Source organism: Coffea eugenioides, chromosome 7 (assembly GCF_003713205.1).
Source record: "Coffea eugenioides isolate CCC68of chromosome 7, Ceug_1.0, whole genome shotgun sequence".
In the NCBI taxonomy this organism is placed as follows: domain Eukaryota; kingdom Viridiplantae; phylum Streptophyta; class Magnoliopsida; order Gentianales; family Rubiaceae; genus Coffea; species Coffea eugenioides.
The window spans coordinates 12954822-12972371 of record NC_040041.1 but is presented as its reverse complement, the minus strand read 5'-3'; the positions used below and the strand labels follow the sequence as shown (position 1 = coordinate 12972371).

Genomic DNA, 17550 nt, shown 5'->3' with positions numbered 1-17550 from the left:
CAAGTGTCCGCTGATCCTTACCAACTAATCAACTTGTTACCAACTAAATCAACTTGTGTTTGTGATTGAGTTAATCAAGATCCATGCCGTATAGCTATGGACAAGAGCTTAGGAATTTTTTCATATACACGTACCAACTTTGAGTTCCACATTACATTTATGAATCAAATTGTTAAACCTATCTTTCGTTGCAAATCCATCTCCCCCGAGAGAAGCTTATTACTGCCTAGTTGCCTATAGGATTAGAAATTCTTGCATCTTTTATGGAAAATAAGTAAATGATCATTAAAACTTAGTAGACGAAAAGTTTTTTTTTTTTTTAAACATCACTTGATCACATGCCATTTTTTCTTTGCTCAGTATAAATAAATAACCATTATTCATTTGACTTTGCATTAGACAAACCAACTGCAAACAGGTTTCTTTGATACCTATACAACACAAAATTACAGATTTCATTTATTTATCAGTGTCTTCCAATGACTAAGTCTGACAAAAGTCGTTTACCGGCTGTAAATAGAGACATATCTCCATTAGCAATGCTAAGATTACAAATTCTGCAGCACATCTACAAAGTAGCGAGCAAGATTATTGAAGAATTTTCTCGCTTGATCAAACAACTCAGGCATAGGCAACTCTGAATTACAGCTTTGAAGCAGCATCCTTGTCCAAAAACCAAGCCAAGTTCCCTTCAGGGGAAACCATTTGCACTGGAAGCAGATCAGATTTCTGATCATTACTGCCCAGTGCCTTACGGATTACATCAGCTTTACCAGCTCCTGCCACAACAAGTGCAACATGTGCAGAAGAGTTTATCACTGGGAATGAGAAAGTTATCCTCTCTGGGGGAGGTTTTGGTGAGTCCTTGATGTAGGCAACCCATTTCTTGCTTTCTTGAACAAGTGGATGCCCCGGGAAAAGAGATGCTACATGTCCATCTGGGCCCATGCCCAAAAGCATAAGATCAAACTTTGGAAATCCAGTGGTGCCAGATAATTCTATTATCTTATTGTGTACCAAATGCTTGAGGCAGGTCTCATAGTCATCTGCAGCACCCTCAGCAGACAATGCATCATTAATGGCATATACATTGCCAGCAGGAATTGGTACCTGAGAAAAGGATTTCACTATGTTCAACAAATTTTCAAGCAGATTGTATGTGGATTTAAAGATGGATGGTCTCCTCCACAACTACGATACAAGAATCAAGGTCACTAATCATACTAGAATAGAAGGTATCATTGAGAGAATCGGGAAAGAGGACATAAGAATGAGCGACAAGAAATGAACTGTCAAAGAATTACCACTTGTCTGACATACAACTATATTATGTTTAAATTTTGCAGTTGGATTACCAATAAGCTAACACTGTACTGCAAAATAATTCTCTCCTCTGACCTTAGAAGATAATTTGAATTGAGGAATCTCCCTGACCAAAAGAAAGATGATAAACTTCATCCACTACTCTTATTGCTTGAAGCTAGATATTTTAAAATTTGAGAATTTCCTTACTGAGGATATAATTATGTATGCTATCTAATTAAAGCAAAACCAAAGATACTCAAAAGTAAGAGATAATTAACTGAAGCAGTAAAACCGTGAAGACCACATAGCTTGACATGTGAAGTAATAAGAAGCAGGTTAGCCCACAGTCTCAACTTGCAAATGAGCACCAACATGCACAACTAATGAACTTTCTGAAGAGGGGTAGATACAGGATTTTGGCTAAATTCACAGTAACAGAGATAAATGGTACCATAAACTTTTCACATGCTCTGGAGTAGCAAAAGTCTCTATCAAGAATGGGCCTAAAAACAAGACAGCTCCTCTTGCAAAAGGTATAACTTCAATCATTCACCCCTTTCCACCCACCCTAACCCGAGGTGTAGAGTTAGTGAAAATGGAAACCGCAACCTATTAAAACTCCAACAAGTCATCTGACATTGAACAATCAATTCAAATTCAACATCAAGATGGAGTAGTTATCCCTGCACTTCATTGGCAACTCAGCTCATGCTAAGTAGGCAGTTTAGAAATGAAAATGACTTGGTACATTTTTGCAGGTTGGACTTCCCAAGTGGGCATGCCATTTTAAAATACAAGAAAACTTGTAGGGTCCAATCAATTCCAAGCCCATGAAAACAATGTTGATTGTCGCAAATAAACAAAGACTAGACATCTGTAACTAGCTAGTTCTTTAGACAATACTGTTTCATATACTTGTTAAAAGCATAACATATATTTTACTATAATGCGACCAGCACAGGCAAGAATTGAAGGTGAAGTGCTGGTCTCTGGTTATTCTATTATGCAAAATTACCATATCAGTCAATGCTTTCCTTTATCCAAGAAAAAGATAGTTGTTTTACTTATCCAGCTCACATGACAAATCCATCAATCAATGACAGTTACCATGTAATGAAACATGACTTGTCTTCACAAGCAAAAGTTACAAGGATCACTCTAATACACTGACCATTCAAATCAAGCTTACCTTGGACAAGAAGCCATTATGAGCGAGTAAATAATTGCTATCAGGGTGATCCTTAGGAACTACTCTTTCATCAACCCAGAAAATATGCCATCTTGCCCAATCCACTGAATCAATATGAGGCGCATCCACTAATTTCCTGCCATTCAAGCACCAAATAGACATTTTAGTAAGGGGAAAGAAAACAGCTTTACGACATTAGAAAGAATATATCTTTGACACCTGAGAGACTTGATAAGAGAACCGCCGGATAGAACAACTGTAAAAGCACCTCTCTCTCTCACAAATCGATTTGAGAGATGGGCAACATATTTCGCTAGTGCCAATGCCAGATCCTCCTCTGAGTCAAAAACTTGCACTTTGCCTTGAGTTTTCTCATCTGAAACCCCAGCCATAGATGCCTTTGCTCTACAGAGTTGCTTCTTAAAATTCAAATTAGTCACAGATACTTCTCCTTTTGGTCTGAGTGAGCAAGAAATGGGCTTAAATACTACAGGTTGACAAGCCAATTGAACAGAAGGCAGTGATCGCGTGAATGAAGTCAGACAATTTGGTATTGTGCGCACAGGAGAGGGAAGAACAAGATAGCAAGAAGCCATCAGCAGCGCAGACTTTATTGTTTCATACACGGAGAAAGCAGACTGCGAAGTAATAGTGGTTTGTGGAGTCTATGAGAATGAAGATTCATAGAAAGAAGTTCTTTTGTCAATTTAGCAGATTCTTTATGAAGCTATAACACGCAACAAGGAAGCTATGGTAGAGGATTAAAGAAAGAAAATAAACATGTGAGGAGCAAAAACCAGCAATTGATAAACCAATATTGAGAAACACAAAATAAGTTGCAGCAGGAAAATGGTACCATAAATGCAGAAATCTAAAGTGAGGAAAGAACTTTCACAGAGAAAGAAATGGCACAATCAAAAGATAAATATGAAAAAAATATTTTTTTTTTGCTCCATTTGCTTTGCCCTTTTAGGAAAATTGATCCGTAAAACTTTCTAAACAAGCTCCCAAATTACCTCTTTCTTACACACACACCGTCTATCAAGAAAGTTTTACAGCAATACATGTATAAAAAACTCTTCTAACAAAACAGCCAGTGAATGAAGAAGATAAAAAAACAGTACCTCTCAAAAGTTTGCAAGTCAACGATGCACCAAACCTGCAAAGTATACAATTGCTATAAACCTTGTTCAAGCTCTCAAGATTTAAAACACTCATTAATTTAATAATCCAACCAAATTAAAGTACCAATTTACAGCACAAGTAGATGAATGCTGAGACAAAAGCAAGGCGAAGCACAAATAGAAACGTATATGAAGAATAAAAGACGCCAAAATCAGCATATTTAAACAATTTTCAGGATTTCTAACATGCAAAAATTGTAATTTCAACAGCCATTGAACTCCCCCCCCCCCCCCAAAAAAAAAAGGAGATATTTTCTCTATAAATATCTTCGGATTCATTTTCTAAAGCATGGCAAAAAAAAAGAAATTATGACTAAAAGATGAAGCACAGAAAATATGAAAGCAAAAATATATATAGACATCAACTAATTCTGCTCAAGACGAAAATTTGAGTCTTTTTCAGCATCAGGGAGATGATAGAAAAAAATAGCAAGAAACAAAATGGAAATGAAAAAAGGCCGAAAAAATGAAGAAAGAAAATAAAACCTCTTGCCCGGATAAGTGACTGCCCAAGATGAGAAGAAATGAGTTTGTTTGGATAAGAGTTTATTTGGATGATTTATTTGAGATATTTACTGTAGCACTTTTTGTGATGTGATGTATGTGAGATAAAAAGGTGATTGGGAAGATAAAAAGGTGGTTGGGATTTGTGAGAATAAATTTTGCAATCCAAATAAACTCAGTCCAAACAAACTCAATATCTTCTGGGCTTGTGATTTTGTTTGCTCGTAGATCGCCGGCGGGCTACTAGAGCCGTCGGCCGTCAGTCGCCGTCCCAGGTGGTGGGTGGTGGAGTAGATCAGCTGCCAGCTGGTACGTTAATAGTAGGATAGGTAAAATGGCAGGAAAAGGTCTCCAACATTTTTCACTTCATAGGATAACTAGCATCCACGACAGTATAATAATATTAAATTCTAATCATATTTTGCATGCTACATATGCTATTTGCCAAAAGTCCTCGCAATCTATTACCAAATTTGCATTTCACAATTTAGGAAAAATCGTTCAAAATTTTCCTTACATCTACCAAATGAATTTTCCGTTTAAATGATACCTTTACATTTTTTATATAATAAAATTGGTAAAATTTTGGTCTCAAAAATTTTCGATCATTTTTTATCTTGATATTCATCATGTGACTCACACATGATCATATAAATTTGTAGTTAAACAAATTAGTCAATCCATATTTATTTTTGTTTCTAAAAAGATAAGATCTGATTCAAATCGTATTCATTTTTTGCTCTAAAAAAGTAGTATCGGACCAATCTATATTCATTTTTATCATTAAAAAAGTGAAATATGACCTTTTTATACATAAAAAACGATATAGTGTATGTGAGTTAGGGATGCGAGCTCGACTCGACCTATATGTACCCAGACTTGAGCTCGACTCGAGCTCGACCAAGCCTAAAAATCGCAACTCGAGGCTTGACTCGAGGAAATTCTTTTAAGCTCGAGACTCGACTCGATAAGGCGCGACCTTTAGTCAAACCTTATCAAGTCGAGCCTAATCAAGCTTTTTGAGCTTTAGTCTCTTAATGTAAGTGATCTAGGGACTTTAGAGGAATTATACAAAGTGGGATGAAGTTTGTGGACTTTAGTGGAATTATATAGAGTGTGTTTTGTTTTAATGGCATTTCTAACAAATTACACACAACAATTCTAGTGGTGCTTGTTTAACTCTCCATATCAAGTCATTAAATCCAGACTACCACGGAATACTCAAATTGTTCTTCCTTCTTTCTTTTTAACGTCCAAGATTGACAAGCTACGCCTTGTATCTATAATTCACAATTTTTATTTTGGGGTTTTAGAAATCTGCTCTTAGAAGTTAGAATTTATTCTTTAGCACAAAGAGAGCAATAATTAGAATCTAGAGCCATGTGAAGATGATGGAGTGTGTTTTCAAATTCTTTTTTTTTTTTTTTGAAAAAAAGGGTTGTGAGTAATTTCCTTCTTATTGAACCACTTTTGACAAAGGTTACCAATTCAGTTGAAGTCCAATTTAGTAGAACCGTGTACTACTTTAGCCAATTGCGTGGCATTTTTACGAAAAATTCCACACAGCATACCATTCAAATGCGGAAGACAAAAAAGAGACAAAAAAATTCCACACAGCTTTCGTATTCATTTTTACACTTACGCATGCCTAATAAAAAAGGCCAAAAAAAGACAAAAAAGGAAAACAAATTAAAGCAGAAGTGTTTCATCAGATCCAGATGGCGATGGAGGCAGACAGGAAAACAAATTTAATATGCTTCTTTGGTTTACTCCCAGACCCAGTAATCAATCATACTACTACTTCCCATTCCCCGTCCCTAGTCCCCACACCTAGGGATGTAATCGAGCCAAGTCAAGCTCGCAATACTCGAGCTCGACTCGACTTATATATATCTAGGCTCGAGCTCGACCGAGTCCAAAAAATCGATACTCGAAGCTTGACTCAAAGAACTCCCTTTAAGCTCGAGACTCGACTCGATTAGGCTCGACCTTTAGTCAAGCCTTATCAAGTCGAGTCTAATCAAGTTTTTTGACCCGACTCGATCAAAAAATGAGGCATATAATCAAGGTGACGTTTTGGGAAGATCCACAGGCAAGCAAGTAGCTATCAGTTGGAGTAAATGAGGCATAAAATCCATGAATTCATCGATACAAATACAAGTATCCACATTCTACCTCCCACAGTTAGCATCTTTAACACCCTGCGAAAGTACCCAAACTAACCAAAATTCCCCACAAAATTCCAAAACTCAGCAAAACATGAGCTGAGCCACCAAATTGAGAGACAAACAATTATCTCAAACAGCCACAATATCCCAACTACCACAAGCTCAATTCAAGAAACCAATGCCAAGATCTATCCAGAAATTCCTTTTCCCCACAAATATCACTAATTACTAACTAAAGAAAGCTGCTTTAAACAAGAACATGTCAGAAAAATATGTTCCTGGTTCAGAAATGGACCATAGTCCAGCAGAATTACAAGTGTTTGAACAAGATATAGAAGAATGAAGTTGAAAACTCTTGTCACTAACCTGACTCGACTAACAGAACCAAGAATAGCTTTGAAGAGTGAAATGCTGGCATGAAGCAGAAAGCAGACAGCCCAGCAAAGATGACCTTATACACTATAGCTGTATCACCTATGCTGACACCAAAAAAGCATGTAAAAAGCTTATCACCCTCTAAGTCGATGACAGTAAAAGTGCCATTTTTTTTTTTACTTTGAATATGAACTTTACACAGAACAGACAAAAGAAAGAGGACCAGTACATAACATAAATAAGTACATTTTAAGCTCCACCTCATAACCATATAACTCCGTATATCAATTCGTGCACCTACTTAAAACTACAGCACAACAAGCTACATGAATTTCAAGAACTAAGAACTACAGCACAATTTGTTTTTTCTTTTGGATTATAATTTGTCTAGTTGAGATTAAAAAAACAATTCAACGAGACATCAATTAAGCAGTATGCAGAAGACAGGGACAGCCAAAAAAAATGTTAAGGATTCATTGTCTGAGTTGCATCTATACCCAAGATTTTGGTTATAAGACACGGCTCTTTTGAAGAAGTAGACAATAAACTTTTAAATCCCCAGAAAACAAAACAGAGCAGCTCTATTCTGTTCCATCAGTCGACATGGAGAAAGCAGAATTGGTTTTTCAGCCAGTTGGGTCAACTAGAAGAGCTTGGCAAGTTGCTAATCAGCTGATCAACCCGGACAAGAAGTTCTCATGCCTATGATTCTAGAATTGAAAGTAAAGAATAATGGTCTAAAGAGGAGTACCCAGGCCAATTTGTCGTCTCATGACAAATCAAAACATCTGCTAGAAATACGTAGGGGTTTCTTACCCAATTAAATGTAAACAACCGACAACAATTACAGATGCATGAATCAGGGTCCCAATTCCAGTGGCTCATAATTGCAAAGGATACCATAAGAGCTGCGGCGAAAATTACCAAGACACCAACTTTAACAAACTCAGAGCCCATAACATTTGTCACGGGGCATCACAATATGATTGGAGTAACCAGATGCGGTAATCAATCATACTACATTAGAGCAGAGGCAGACATACCAGTAACCAGATGCGGCGAGCTCACTCTGTAGCGATGGCGATGGAGTCTGACAGATGCGGCGAGCAACGGCGTCGGCGACGAACGAGAGACTGAGAGTAACGGAGATAGGGTTTAGATCTAAATCACTCAGAGTCAGTGGTTGGTAGGGATGTACTTCGAACAGAAAGTGAATTTCTTCTCAACTTTCTTCGAACAGACAGAGAAGAAAGTCTGGAATTTTTCACAATTTTTTGACACACTTTCTTCGAACAGACAGAGAAGAAAGTCTTTTCTTCCCTTTTTTAGACATTTTTTCTTTTTAGGTCTTTTTATAATTATGTTATTACTTTTTTATCATTATAAAATTTTATTATAAAGAAGAGTATATTGTAAATTCCGTATAACTTATACCCATAACGGTCATTTTATAATTATAATATACATATTATTTAAATTATAAATATATTATTTAAATATTTCGGCTCGACGAGTAGCTTGACAAGTCACGAGCTTCAAAATTTTAGCTTGAAACTCGACTCGAATGACAATCGAGTAGTTCGAAATTCGGCTCGAACTCGATCAACCCGAGTTCAAGTTACATACAAGTGTATTGGACAGAGGCACAAAATGAGTTGTCCCTCAAAATAATCTCGAGGCTAAAATCGCAACGGATCTTCTGTCCCACACCCTGTGTCACTCTCTGTCCCACTTTTTATTATATTGTTATTTCGTCTTCACAAACATCATATTTTAATTCCTTTTTATTTCCTTAAAATCCAATAATTATTAATTGAGTAATACACAAAATTTAACAAACTCAAAAAATCAAAATGCATAAAAAATGAGATTTTTTATGAATTTTTTGCTGTATTTTTTAATTTTCTATTATATTAGTTTTTTGAAACTGTTTTATTTATTTTTTACTCAATTAATAGTTATTAGATTTTAAGAAAATAAAAAAGAATTAAAACATGATGTTTGTGAAGGAAAAATAGCAATATAATAAAAAATGAGACAGAGAGTGGCACAGGGTGTGAGACAGAAGACCCGTTGCGGGCTAAAATCTAAAACAAGAATTAAAAATAAGCAGACATTTGTGGAATGCGTCTAGGGGGTTTAATTGCAGCCCCCAGCCCAGCAAAAATAAACAAAAAACGGGAAACTAGAATTAAAAAAAAAAAAACGCAAATCAGTGACGTCAGTCTTAGCAACGTCAGAAAACCAGGACGGCGTCGCCACCCCTCACCGGATTCCGCCTCGATCACTGCTGAAGGTCTATTCTTTCCTCTATTCCAAGCTATAATTTCGGCTGCTTTATTTGTGCATATGAAACATATGGGAAGTTCAGGTGTTTTGCCGAAATTTTGGGTCTAATATATTTTTCTTCTTTTCACTTTACTGGTACGTTGATAGTTAATGTTGAATTTTGCTGCTGCTTTTGTGCTAATTACATGTGAAAATTTTTGGGTTCTACTCTGTCTACATTCCTGTGAAGATTGTCAATAGGAATTTTGCGCAATAGCCGTTTGTAGAAATACCCGAAGGAAATATCAAAACGAAAGATATGAAGGAATTCATGTTCCTTTTGTTTGATTACTGTGGGACCTGTGTGTGTTGCCAGTGTGAAAATGGTTAAAGTCCAGCTAGTCCAACGATGGCCTGATTTTTACTTGAGGAATCAAATAATGAAGAAGAAGAATCAGAGATGCTGGATATCTGATCCGAGGAAGAAGTTGATATTTCTCAAAATTGCCTTCAAAATTTTCTTGTTTAGCTTATTTTCACGTCTAACCCCCAATAGTTCTAATTTTCATTCAAATCGAGACCTCATAGGTTATTTGTATGGTCTAATAAAACGCCAATCTCCTCCACTAAACAGGGTTCTTTGGTAACTTAAGCTTCTGATGGAGGAAGAATTGATCAATTAATAAATGGGAATAAAATTTTGTTTTCTATTTTTTTGCGGAATTTTTTTTTTTTGGGGGGGGGGGGGTGGTTGCAACTAACCCAAAAAAAAAAGGTTTTGCATGCGATTCTAAAAGAAGAAAGAAAAAAAGAAAGCACAGACGCATCCAAAAGAGAACGAAAGAATCAGGGACAAAAGTAGTTTGTCGGCATTGCCTAAATGCATAACCGAAACACCAGTGAAGTGGCACTATAATTTCTCACCTTCTCCTTTGAATATTTCTCTGCTTTGTCTGATGTGTTTTGGCCTCTTTTGAGTGGAATATCATTTTTCCCTTCTTTAAGTACTTGCCTTTGAAGTGTTTATGAAAATGCCGAAATATGTAAAACAGTTGCAAGCTGTGGTTTCTTTTCTTAGGTCCACACTGTTGTGCGTTGCTATGCTAATTGGAGTTTGGAACTAAATATGAGTAATTGTGGTTTGAATTGATTGATTTTTGAGCAATTCTGGCTGTTAGATATCAGTTCATGGCTTCCATTAATGGGTCGATTAAACTTTTGGGGTTTTGCTTTTGGTTAATTTTGCCTTTAATTTGAGCTCAAGTACTACTAGAGTGGGATTGGAATCCTAAGACAAGTACTTGGGGAGCTCAAGGTTGACTGTGAGTATCCCTGTTTGGGGCTGACAAGCTTGATGAGCAGATACTCGAGTTAGGAGGTGTTAAGTTTTGTCTGGGTAGTATGATTTTCTTACACTTTTTGGTTTTGATTTCACCTTATTGCTGCAGCTGCAAGGTGATTGCATTAGTGATAATTCTTTTGATTGATTGTTTCTCTTACATCCCGATTGTGTAAACTATGAAATGTCTTTTTAAGCTATACTACTTTTTCTAATACTCAGTAAAGCTCATATGTTTTCTTCAAAGGTTTAAGTAAAAGTAGCAAGCTCCCATTCATCATTTACAATACCATCTGGAAATCTAGAAACTTCTGCTTAGGAGTATGTATATGAAATTTCTTTGATCTTGAACTTTGAAACTGTGAAAGAAAAATCAGAGACATCGAATCCGTACTGCTTCAAGTTGATATTTGCACAATTATGTGTATTTATGCACTGAAATATGCTTCCTTGTGGCTTGTAAAGGCATTTATAATTTACTTCTAGCTATCATATACATTGACTTAAAGGTAAATAAGGTTATTCTGATCAACAAGCATTGACACATGTAGGAATTTCTATGGGTTTGAGCAAAACAGAGATCAATTTGAGGAGGTTACTGGCAGCTGCCCCACAGCAACAGAATCAGGCAAAGCTCATACATGTATGTGTAAAGACCTCTCAAGTCCAACTGTGTATTGGGTAATGACTTTTTGTGCTGTGTTACTGTGTTACTTTGTTATCTTCTGTCCTTTAGCAGAAAAGATATTTCTTGTTCCCTTTTCTACTTCATATTAGATATTGATTTTAAATAATTCAGTGAGCCAAAATTTGTTTAAATCTTATAACTGATTGAGGCGCTTTTGGGCTTTAACTATTTGTTTTTTAAAATCTTTTGTTCATTATTGTCTCTTGGTATCCAGTATGTTGCCACGTTACGAGAGCAACTGGAGCAATTGGCTGAAGAGAAGACTAACGAAGGATTACCAAGGTCTTTATGCAATGTTCTATTTTATGTTTTTTCCCTATAAAGGTTTTATTTTTAATAGGAAAACAGAGACATGAAAAGAAACGTTTTAACCATTTTGAGCACAGCTGGTCAAAATTTATCTGAAGAAAGTGGGGGTGGACTCGTTGCAGGAAAGATACATAACAGCACAAGTTATTTGCTTTATTATGCTCATACTTTGTTAGATGCAAGTATTCATGGTCCTCTAACCTATGGACCATGGAACTTCAATTGGATTTTATCTTTTATTGGAAATAGCATAGACCTCTAAATGGCAGAGCATAGGTCAGGGTTCAAAATTTCCTAATGAATCTCGACACACAACAAATCTTCCACTCAACTATTTCCTTATCTAGAAATAAAGCTTTTCCTTACTCTGCTTTTGCTGCTTTTTGAACAGGATTTCAAAAGCTAGGCTGAATGAGTATTCTGACCAAATTGAAGTTATTGCTGCCAGATTAGCTACCCCTGAGGTGGAGGTGAGTTACTGATCATTTTTTGGTTTCAATAGTTTAAAGAGTGTATACAAGTTTGTACGCTTAAAAAAATCATCTGGCAATTTGTAGATATTGTAGCAGATTGATACTATGTTGTTGGGCATGTCACTTAAATTAAAAAAGAAAGCCCTGGTAGGTTAAGTCACTTGAGTAATAGGATAAATAATATTACTTTTTCTTCAGGTTTACTCTAAATGTAGTGTTTTATGAAATTACAGTATCATCCTCTAGCATAGCACTTAGGTGGGTGCGTGCTGTTTACTTTGGTTCTGTCCCTTTTCCCCTACTTGTTTTTTTCTTTGCCTTTTCCTTTTGTTCCTTCTTTCATTATTTTCTTCTGCATTTGAGGTTTATCTACAGGACCCCATCAAGCTGAAACATCACTAACCACTCCATAAACATACTTATCTTGACAGGTAAGGCACATCAATGTAATAGTGGCATAGTTATTTTCAGTCCTTCAAAATTGATATATAAGAAATATTCCGCTCAAATTAGAAACTTCTCATACAGCACATTATTTTGGCTACAATCTCCAAAAACTATGCCATTTCAGCCATAATTCCTCAATGAAAAGATGTATAATCCAATTTTTTATCAAGTCTCTTGTCAATCAACTCTTAAAAATGTGCTGGAATGGAAATTACCACTTGGCAGAGGATGCGACAGGGGAAGCCGAAGGTGAGGGGGCTTAAAAGACTGGAGGAAAGAAATTAATTTGTTTCTCCTATTTCTAATCCTTTAGAGTTTGATCTGTAAACTTGTTTGCCTACCATTGACCTTGTGTGGTGTTACATAATACTTCTTTCCAAGCAATTAGATCTGCATCAATGTTTGGCATTTTACAACACCACATTTGTTGGTGTAATTCTTCGATGATTTTTCTGACAAATAATCTGTAAGAAAGTAATCTTGAGGCATGTCGTATTGCATGGTTGGGCATAGGTATGCCATCTTTCTATATCCTATCTTCCTTGGCCTGGTGTCTTTTTACTGAGCGTGTATGGGTCTCAGATTAGTTTGGACAAAGAGTTCCTTGAATAGTGTATGAAGCATTTCTGGGTTGGCTGGTTTTCATGAGAACTTAGTTTGTCTATTTGTTTGTTGAACTGGTTTGAGAAAAATAAATGTTAAATAGTTAGAATTTGTTAAATTTAAATACATGAATCTTTTCATTTTCTACTTATCATTGAAAAGGATGGTTAATCCTAGTTTCTTTTTCAACTCTATTGGCAAGAGGAAAATAAATTCCTGTTTGCAGCTAGCTTACCATCCATTGAACTAGGACCAGTTTTTACTTGGATGTTGCATTGCAGATAAAGTGGCTCTCCATGGGAACTTTTGGTACCATATTTCTGCATGTTGTTAGCTCAATCTTGTATCTCTGATAAAAGCAATTTTATTCTTTGCCAAACACCACCTTGTTTTGAGCATCATCATTAAGGTCTTCCTTAGGAGAACGGATGGAAGTAGTTCCCTGTTGTAACATGTAGTTTTGTTACTTATTGGGTATGTGGAATTTTAGCTTCCTGTAACTTATGGTGTGTTGCTTCAGTAGATTGATTTTTTTTTTTTTGGGCAAAATTCAGTCTATAGTGGAAGTAACCGAGGACCATTCTCTTGGAACTTCTGTCACTGATGCAGCTAAAGCCAGGGAAAGTGTTCAATCCCCAAGAGGATTAAGGAGGAGATTTGGGTAAGCACTCATGCAAATTTGGGTATCTGTTGTTGTATGCTTGCTTGTTGGTATTTGTAAGTTCAATTTTGAATTTTGCAGGCCCCAGTCTATTACTGAAGATGGGTCTCATGATACTGTAGAATCCGAGCAATCAACGCCAGTTAAATTGGATGCTTCTGCACAAACACATATTCAGAAACACAGGTATTGTTTAGATACCAATGTAGTAAAGTTTCTGCCTGAAAAAATGCTCCTGATAGCCATATAAGCTTACTGGAACTAGAAGGTCTGGTTTGGACTTGGTGTTCAAATTAGTAGGTTATAAACTCCCAATAGCATCTTTATATAAATTACATATGACAGGATCGAAGGAAAACCACTTCTGCTAGGTGTAGTTGTAGAGGATGAATGGATTTCCTGTCAGACCTTGTTTGTGTCTGTGTCTTTTCCTTAATTAATTAAGAAAGTTGATTAAAACAACTTTTTTTAAGCAAAACTTTCTTGGTTCGTAAACAAATATAGTATTTAATTATCCTAAAATTTAGTTGAATGTTGAAATACTCAAGGAAACATGCAAATTTACAAAATCAGAATCCGTCTGTCTAGAAGCTTGTCCCTTAAACACAATGCATGTTCATGGACACATATCAGAAGCACAACTGACTATCAAAAGTTATCAATAAAAGGGTCAAAGAAACAAGATAAATGAAATAGACACTTGAAATTTGCTAATGAGCATGATAATCAAAACGAAGGACTAGAGAAAAGGAATATATGTCTTTATTACAAAAATGCAAAAATGAAACTTTTTGCTGAAATTTATTCCAATATGAGATTGTGAAACTAGACTTTCCAGTTGAATAACTCATAATTTATTAATAATGTAATACAAAAAAAAGTGGTACCAAATTTCAGTGAGGCCAACATTTCTTGACTTGAATATTAGATAATAGAATCAATTTTTTTGTACCTTGATATATATCATCTTCTTGCCCCCCCCCCCCAAAAAAAAAAAAGTCTATGACAGGGGTAAACTTGAGCTATTCTGGTTTATTAGTCTAATGCTTGACTTGTCCCCGAGTTCGTTAGGACTTTTTAATTGGCGAGGAAGAGAATGCACCATAGGCGCCCTTCTTCCTCCTTGCTGTTCTCCATGCAGATTATGCTGAGATTATGCTTTTACAGGAAGCTTCAAGAGGATTTAACTGATGAAATGGTTCACTTGGCACGGCAACTCAAAGAAAGTAGTCTGTTGATGAATCAATCTGTCAAAAACACTGAGAAAGTAAGTTATATTGCTTTCACACTGTTCAACATAAAATATTCAACATGTTTTTGTGAATGGGGTCCAAGTTTCTATGTGTGAGTTTGTTCTTTTTGGGTTAGAAACAAGGTTTACTACATTGGTATTTTCTTCAAGTAATACATTTAGCTGACACACAGAATCATACATGTTCATGCTTCTTTCTTCTTCCAGTTTTGTTCACCCAGTATGATGCATAGAGGAAATGTTACGCTGTCTTGCTGATTTTGTGCTTATTCAGTCCATTAAGATTGAAATGATTTAGTTATTTTCAGTGTTTTTCCTGTTCCCAATCTTGTAAAAGATTTATTAGGTAGCTTTTAGTGTAGGTTGCTTCTTGAATGTTCTATAACTATGCTGATGGGGTTTAACTTGTTTGTCAATGATAACTTGGCAGTTACAGCTTGATTGTTTGTTCTGTTGTTAACTATTCCCGGTAACTTTTCCTGAAAATAATGGTCTTACCAAAAGGCATAGTCTGATCTCCTTATAGTAGTAAATATGTCAGAAAATGATGGACTTAAATCAGTTAAATGGACGCGCCCTTTTTGTTTCTCTTGCTGGATTTCGCTAGGTTCATTATTCTTCTCTCAACAGAAGAGCTTTGAGCTCCATAATTAGGTAAATAGAGAAGTAAAGTCTGCTGCTAGGAAGTGATGTGTCATCACCAAAAAGGTGCTGATGTTTATTCCGACTTAGAATGATGAGGGTTGATCTCCTAAGCCAAACATTGCAACAGCATTACCCACACCCCACTTTTAATTTTGTTTATGTTGGAGGGAGTTTGAATCCTGGTCTTTGGTGCCACTAATCTTCAAGTAGTTTTTGGGAATTAAGACCTATTTTGAATTCTGTCATGCAGATTCTCTGTGTCGTAGATGCTTCAAATTGTTTGCTAAGTGCCATTTATTACTGTCATTATGTGAGCTGTTCAATTTTAGGTGCAATCGAGTTGCATCTTTGGGTTAAGACAGGTGCCTTTTATAATTTTGGCCATCTGAGCTGTTCAATTTTAGAGCAATCCTGTTGTATCTTTATGTTATGGATATAGCTATGTCACTTGTGTAATTTTTGCTTAGTTCTATGAGCTTGCAATTTTTGTTCCAGTGTTTCTCTTCATTTACTGGGCCGGTATAGATGATCTCTGTGGTTTAAATGAGCTGTTGCTTTGAAAATGTTATAACTGATGCTAAAAGATTTGCTTTAGGAATGAGTTCATGGTAGGAGGAGAGATAGATCTCCTTTGTGTCCTTGCAGGATCTGCACGTTGTAGTTATGCTCATTTGTAAAGGCGTTGTTCTGTTTCATAGAAAACATGAGCAGACAAAGGAATAGGGAATTTGATAGTGCTAATTTACATTTCAGGAATTACATTCACTTATTTTACGAAGAACTTCACTGGCAAAGGAAAATATAAAGAAACTATGAAGATAATTTTGAAATTGATATGTGGGAGCCTACAGGCATTTTCCTGTTTGCTTCAGCTTTTGCAAAGATGAATACAGAAAATGTGAAATGATATTAGGTGTTCACAACATTAGAAGGATGTTTTTGTTCTGAAAATTTGATTGATTAAAGCCTTTCTCAGTTGCACCTCATGGTCTGCATATTAATATTGGCTTTTCTTAGCTTAAGATAAGCTAAGGGCAGAAGTTAAGAGCAAATGATAACACCTTAAAGCAGCATTTAACGTGAGAAAAAAAAAACTTGTAGTGAGCTTATTTCAAGCAACTGAAAAAAAAGGGCAACTGAGAAAAGGTGCCGCAGTTAATGTATAATAGCATTTCATCACCATCGGAGCTAGAATTTAGTACTTATATTGCCTCCAAAAGCATTTACTAGCTTGCCCATCTCAGAAGGTTGCAAAAAGTAACCACTTGATTCATCATGTCTGCATTAGAGCTCCTGTTTTGGATTGAAGATATTCTGTTGTATTTTCTGGAACCCTTTTTCTCTCTTCTGGGGTGGTTGCTGCTTTGCTTTTGTAGTTTGTGACGACATTTTCAGAATTTCGGTTTCCCAGGTTTCTTTTTTTATTTTAGGGGTTTGTCATGTTGACTGATATATATATAATTTGTTGAGTGCAGCTACTTGATTCGACAGAGAGAGCAGTTGAACATAGTTTAGCCAGCACAGGGCATGCTAATACTCGGGCCGCGGGCGTGTTTTCCCAGAGTTCCAAGACCTCGTGTTTCACATGGCTCCTGATGTTTGTCATGACTCTTATCTTCGTAATGGTCGTGCTGCTTATCCGCGTTACCTAGTGCAGGTGTTGAACGAGCTATTGATATAAGCTATGTTTTGCTCTTGGGGTTTATAGATTAATAAATGAGTCTCCAGTGTTCAATCGGTCATGATGCGTTTGTTTTACTCTGAAGCTGTGACGGTTTACTGGTTTTGTACAATGCACACTACAGGTTAGTTAGAAATTGGCATTGCATTTACCATAAATATCATGTATAAAATGTTACTCTCCTTTTAGAAACAGCATTCATTTTTAATACAGGGCCGAAAGATTTCTTAATCAAAGGCTTTTTTCCTCTCTAAACTTGTACAAGTGCTGTATTCACTTAATTCAAAGTCAGGGTTATTTTGTTGTTTAAGAAAGAAGTCTTTTAATTTCCATATTGGTTTTACTCATATTCTCGACTGAATCCCAAGCATCATATGAATTATTCAAGTGCATGAATATCAAGAAATAGTTATGAAGATGATTGAGGTATTGTAGCAATACTGGAATGCTTCTCTGATT

The 17550-nt window shown here is 36.0% G+C and overlaps 2 protein-coding genes across 5 annotated transcripts; one reads left to right on the top strand and one right to left on the bottom strand.

The window, feature by feature from the left end:
- Positions 1-362: 362 nt before the first annotated feature.
- On the bottom strand, positions 363-3671 carry LOC113777885 (probable 6-phosphogluconolactonase 4, chloroplastic). Of its 3 annotated transcripts, none has more exons than XM_027323110.1 (4): positions 3619-3671; positions 2714-3132; positions 2495-2630; positions 363-1110 (listed from the first exon to the last, which is right to left on the bottom strand). In XM_027323110.1, exons 2-4 carry the CDS (start codon positions 3088-3090, stop codon positions 643-645), a joined length of 981 nt encoding a protein of 326 aa, XP_027178911.1. In that variant the 5' UTR covers positions 3091-3132; positions 3619-3671; the 3' UTR covers positions 363-642. The 3 variants fall into 3 exon arrangements, with proteins under 3 accessions (XP_027178911.1, XP_027178913.1, XP_027178912.1); XM_027323112.1 differs by having other exon boundaries at positions 2714-2953; positions 3619-3665; XM_027323111.1 differs by having other exon boundaries at positions 2714-3159; positions 3619-3642.
- A 5240-nt stretch (positions 3672-8911) lies between these two features.
- LOC113778212 lies at positions 8912-17322 on the top strand. 2 transcript variants are annotated; one of them, XM_027323530.1, is made up of 8 exons: positions 8912-9021; positions 10884-10975; positions 11235-11302; positions 11721-11799; positions 13407-13513; positions 13595-13699; positions 14681-14780; positions 16886-17322. In XM_027323530.1, exons 2-8 carry the CDS (start codon positions 10892-10894, stop codon positions 17060-17062), a joined length of 720 nt encoding a protein of 239 aa, XP_027179331.1. In that variant the 5' UTR covers positions 8912-9021; positions 10884-10891; the 3' UTR covers positions 17063-17322. The 2 variants fall into 2 exon arrangements, with proteins under 2 accessions (XP_027179331.1, XP_027179332.1); XM_027323531.1 differs by lacking the exon at positions 8912-9021 and having other exon boundaries at positions 10930-11013.
- The last annotated feature ends 228 nt before the right edge of the window (positions 17323-17550 follow it).